Below are 6,000 nucleotides of genomic sequence, written 5' to 3'. Positions count from 1 at the left end.
CTTTACCACCGCCACTACGTCATGTAAGCTGGAGAAGTAAAAACCAATACATTAATTCCAAGGTCAAGTAATAAAACTGTTAAACCACTCATGGCATAAATTATGGTTGGGACAAAATCAAATTATATTAGTGATATATGGTAGTTGTGCACACAGGTTTAAATTTTTGAATGACCATCTCCCAGGAAGGTTGGGGTGTGTATAGAATGTTCCCTAGTGCAGAATTTGATCTCATAAAAGATACATATTACAGTATATAGCAGGTTTTGTATCGAATTCAACAGTTTCACTAGAATCCTTCAAACTAAACAAATTATTCAACTTAAAACGGTCTGTTTTATGTAACATCAGTAAAATTAACTTTGTTGCCAAACATAATCAAGACAAATGAAACATTCAGAGGAAGTTATTTTTATATTACAATTGGGTTTATGTCAATCTATTAAACTTAAACATGTTTTTTTAAATTCACTTTACCTTCTTCAAAATATGGGTGGAAGTACTTTATATAAATAAATAATAAGAAATTAATACTTTAAATGAAAAAGAAACAAATAATGGCTCCCTTTAATTACATGTTAAAATTAATACAAAAATAGTCTTGGTGGTTGTTTACTGATGGTATTTGTGATGATACAATAAAAACTATTCATTTTAAGTTGTTAAAGTACAAAATATATCACAATTTTAAATACTTTGTAAAACTGCAATCAGCTTGTAGAGGAAAATTTGATAAGAAAACAAACAGCAACAAATAATATTTTGTTTTTGTAGGTCACTTTCTTTTAGTGTGTGGATTAATGGTTGTCTGGGAGGCACATCTAATTCACATTGTATAAGAACAATATTTATTTTTTAAATATATCAATAGAGGAATTTAATTCATGAAAGGAATTGATTATTAGCTGCAATAGTCTGGTTGGAGTTAAAAATTGGAGGGCGAAAAATGCAATGATACATTCCTTAGCTTGACAGTTAAATACAACTGCTAAAACACAAATGATATCTATATCAGCCTTATCTACAGATACAGAGGCTAAAATGGTGACTAGCTAAAAATTTGTAAAGAATAGATTTAAGTATTTTCAATCTATTTAAAATGTACACACATCACAATCTTATTGCTGTGATGTTGTTTCATTAAGATTCTCATATAACTTTTGAATATAATGAGAAATATTTTAGTCTAATAATGAAACCTCATTAACATTCACCCGCAGATTAAGATAAACCTGATTTGACTTAATTACAATTTCTCCTCATGTTATTCATCTGAGAGTATTGACTGCTGCGTATTGGGTATCCAAAGGAACACAGTCTCCCTCTCCATACACTCTCGGTAGACCAAGGTCTCATCAGAGTCATTGCTCCTCACATTCAGATTGAGAGGACTGCAGTCTGGCAGAATAGTCTCGGCCTCCACATCTGACAAGCTCTCCTGCAACATTCAATATTCTTACAGACATTTGCAATATTATTTTTAATAATTCGTTAACATATCTCCTAAGACATAATGTTGATTTGAGCCTGCAATAATTCTATTTTTATTTTAAACTATCCATGGTCTAAGAATCTTACTGCGTTTGAAGGAAAAGTTTTCAACCTTGCAAATAGTAAATGCATTGTGTGTTTTAGTCATGTACTCAATGTGTTTTATTCAAGTACTTCAAATTTTGTGTACTTATTAAGAACAATATTTTCAACAAAATGTATGCATTTTTAGGAACAATGTTTTTGCTCCTTCATAAAAGAATGGACATAATGTTTTTTTTTAGTACATTTATGTATACATACATTTTTTAAATTTATACTTTTGTATATACTCAATGTACACAAATGGTGGGGCAATTAATTTTGAATAAAGGAAACAAGTTTAAAAACTTTCTACACACGGTAAATGGAAAAAATAAGTGAAGACGTTCAAAATGCAACTTGCTATAAAATTTGAAAACTTCAAGGTTTACTTCTGATTTTACGGTCCGGTAACTCATTATTTATAAAATAATTACATTTTTATTATATAGTACCAATTAAATGTTTGTAAAGCACTAAAAAAATCCATACATTTTTTTATGACTACATCATGGTCACAATTACAAGCCATTGTCATAAGTAATTGTTATAATTCACTAAAACACACGCTCATAATAACATTAAAAAAAAACAAATACTATAAGTATTTTAATACTAATACAATTAAAACTCATAAAGAAATATAGATTGGTATAGTAACAACAACTGAGTGAAACATCAGATTCGTCAAAGTGTGTGCATCAGGCACAATTCAGGGGACGTTAACAAATAGGTACAAAATATATACACGTGTAACCGAACATTAAAATAATAGTGGAACAATTCAGATGGCTGGCATTACATTACATAAGCATCAACTGATTATGTTAACATTTAAACACCATATCTAACAACCACAAAGTACCTACCTGAGGGGGAGGATTGTTACGACGTTTGTCTCCAGAGTGAGTGGTTCTATGTCTTTTCATATCTGAGCGTACCCTGAATGGTTTGCCACACACATCACAACTATGTGGTTTTTCACCTAAAGAAACATGAAAGTACAGTCATCAATTTATTCTTGTCTCATCACTTACAAACATGAACATACATTTCTTGTAAAACTGAACCTATTTCTTTTACTGCAAAACATAATTTATTTTATATACATAAATATATTTTTAGAAATAAAAAAATCATTAACTAGTTTCTGAAATTTTAAATGCTAACTTAGCTTAAAAAAAGAAACATTTGGCTTGCATTATTGTTCATTTTTCAGCTCAGTTGATGGAAGCATACAAATTTCAAAAAGTCCAGTGAGTACAGTTACTATGTGCCAATGAAATAGGTTAAAATGAATAAAAGTGTTTAATTTAAAACTTCTTTTATAACATTTGTACAAAATTAATAGTATAATTTTAGTACAAAATAAGATAATAAGATAGATTAGTAAGTATAAGATAATATAATTTAGTACAACATTTTTAATAGTATAATTTCTTATGGTATTATTCTTTGGGAAAACTGCAGTGATGTACAGAGAATCTTAATTCTACAAAAGAAAGCTTTAAGAATTTCAACAAACTCTCCTTATAGGGCACATTGCAAACCTCTTTTTGTTCAAGAAGGTATTCTTACTGTGATAAATCTGTATATATTTGTTTGTTTATGTAATGTTAAGAATAACTTGCAGGACTATTACACGAGGAATGAATTTCATCATTACCATACTAGATTTAATGCACTGTTAGATTTACCATATGTTAGGTTAGCAAAAACTCAAGCATCACATAAAGTTATAAGCATCAAATTTTTTAATAGATTACCTTCTAGTGCCCGATCTGTGCCTATAAGTAGATTTAAAAGAGTGTTATATGCCTGGTTAAAAGAAAACCATTTTATCATGTACAAGAATTTTTTAATATGCCTGACATTGATGTTATTTTTTAAGTCTTATGTTATGTGTCTTTTAAAGTTTTATTGCTACATGTTGTGTTTTTAAAGTAGTCTAGTCATTGTAGTTTATACGAAAAGGTTTTAATCATAACTTAGGCTGTGACGATGTCTATTGCACTGTTTCTTGTGTTAAATGACAAATAAATTTTCTGATTTCTGATTTCTTTGTCAGTTCTTACTAGGTACACTAGATATAACAATCAAAACAGCAAACTGCTGTATGAACCACAGGCTACAACTAATCTCAAAGTTGTGTACTATTTTACATTAAGCTACAAAAACTGGTGTCCATAAGTTGTATGTAAAACTAATCACATAATCAGATTAATATTCTGAAGTTGTATGGCATATTGAATAGCAAATCAAATCAGTAGATCTCTATAATTAACAATGTTTAGTTGAAATTAACAAATCAATGCATTTTTAGAAATAAAGATGGATTGATTCTCAATCCTTAGTAAAATAACCAGAACCAAGAAATGATTCCTTATATGACTTTTATTAGTTGATAAAATATATGGAATAAAATAGTATGGCAGAAAAAAGTCAATTTGTTTTTGATTATTAGAAAAAAGTAAATGTAAACAGAATAATTTTGACTGCAAGGTGGTGGTAACCAAAACTTGAAACAGAAAATGTTGGCGAGGAAAAGTACACTAAGTATGGCTAAATTAGTTTTATTTATACAGAAGCTAATTAAATTAGCAAACAATTTACACTATGTGTCTAACCAATCTCATTTAGTGTAAAATATTTTTGTATAAACTTATATACTGTACAGAGATGATGATGCTATTTGAATTTCACTGAATAGCAACAATAAGCAATTCAAATAAATAGAATCAAGAATACAATGTTGAAACCCAAAATCAAGAGCAGAAATAATTTCTATTTTTTTTAGTCATTTATCAATTAACTGGACTTAACAAAACCTCCTTGCTTAAGAAGTAGACACGAATATAATCATAGTTTTAACAAATATGCTTTTTGCAATAAAGATCCAACAGTTAGAGCTGCAATACCACTATATTATTAGAGTATAATAGCATTATCCAACACGCAATCTAGATCCTTAACTTTATTCAATTATGACCAAATAAGAGTATGATCAAAAAGTAACACACACTCTAGTGTTTTATTAACAAAGTATTAAATCAAATTAATTATGGTTCTGGGTGTTAAAGAAAAACGATCTGAAGAAGATAAAACAATAAACTGTAGCATAAACAGTTAGGCCTGTTTACTGGTTGTGTAATAATAGTAAATCATCAATGAAATTGAAAAATAAACTTACTGATTATTCATCCTTGTTAATTTCTTATTTATTGCTTAACTCAACAAGTAAATTATTTGTTACTAATGTTTAATGCAGTATACTTTCTCAGTGGTGTAGATAGAAAATTATTTTTGGAAGGGGCTGACACACTGGGTGGTTTAGGCAAAATAAAATGCCCTCCAAAAATAAGGACTCGAGACTTTCCTTCCAGGAATTTGTTGATCTTTAAGACCTCATAAATATGAGTTCTAGTTTAAACAAACTACTGAGTGCAGTTTTTATGTTTGTATTTCAAAATTATGGAAAGACAATACTTATATACACCTATACTTTAAATGCTATGTACTGTAAAAAATTAAGACTTTGAAGAACATGATTTTTCAAATATGACTTGTGTTAATAGAAAGATAAAAAGCATAAGAACATTTCTGTAAATTGACTCAGCTCTAAAACAATTTAAATATATCTTACTTGGTGACATCAGTAAGACGCACATACCTGTGTGGATACGTCGATGGTTTTGTAGATAAGAGCTTGCTCTAAAAGTCTTGTTACAATATTCACAGGTATAGTTCTTTTCTCCAGTATGTATCCTCCTATAACAACATGTACTACATTTAGTATAATATGTAATCTATGTATTTAAAATATACTGATGGTTTTTTACTGAGTTTTTGAAACAATTTTTGAATGAGTTTAATTGAAGGCAATTTTGCTTTAAACTCAAAAAAAGCAAAAACATGCATGGCTTTTCCATGGAATGTCAAAGCCGAACTTCGAACTTGGGTTTTCGGTTTTTTGGGAAGATTGGTTGTAATTTTTAAAATGTCAAGCAACCAACGGAGCACTAAAATATTTATACTTTCATCCCATTTTTTTGCTTATATACCGTACATTTAAACATTAGTAGAAACAATAATTCAAAGATGTCTATTTTATTTGTTTTGTTATTTAGTTATACTGTTGAGGAATGTGATGAGAGCTACCATATTCCAGTCACATCTAAAGATGCATATATAGATCCATTCAAAAAAATCATGAATATGCTGTCTACATTAATGAACTGATTGATTTTCACTTCAAACTTCTTTTTTCACAAATTACACAATCTGTACAATAGCATCAATGTCAGTATAATTATGTTATAATATATGTTAATACAAATTATAGACAGTTAACTGTGTTCGAAACTTTAAATATGATTTAAAATAATTAATATAAAAATCATCAATTGGGGGCAGATTTGTTAGATATAA

The 6,000-nt window shown here is 28.7% G+C and overlaps 1 protein-coding gene across 3 annotated transcripts in view; it reads right to left on the bottom strand.

Moving 5' to 3' along the window:
- Nucleotides 1-295: 295 nt before the first annotated feature.
- The window catches only part of LOC124357415 (zinc finger protein 613-like), a 32,121-nt gene continuing 26,416 nt past the window's right edge, over nucleotides 296-6,000 (bottom strand). For all 3 annotated transcript variants that reach the window (XM_046809203.1, XM_046809202.1, XM_046809204.1), the window contains 3 exons: nucleotides 5,243-5,340; nucleotides 2,442-2,557; nucleotides 296-1,438 (listed from right to left, as the gene is read on the bottom strand). In XM_046809203.1, coding sequence (XP_046665159.1) covers nucleotides 1,265-1,438; nucleotides 2,442-2,557; nucleotides 5,243-5,340 — 388 coding nt within the window. In that variant the 3' untranslated portion in view covers nucleotides 296-1,264. The remainder of the gene's footprint in view (nucleotides 1,439-2,441; nucleotides 2,558-5,242; nucleotides 5,341-6,000) is intronic.

Source organism: Homalodisca vitripennis, chromosome 3 (assembly GCF_021130785.1).
Source record: "Homalodisca vitripennis isolate AUS2020 chromosome 3, UT_GWSS_2.1, whole genome shotgun sequence".
NCBI lineage: Eukaryota > Metazoa > Arthropoda > Insecta > Hemiptera > Cicadellidae > Homalodisca > Homalodisca vitripennis.
Note: the sequence above shows the minus strand (reverse complement) of the source record. Positions and strands in the feature narration are given on the sequence as shown.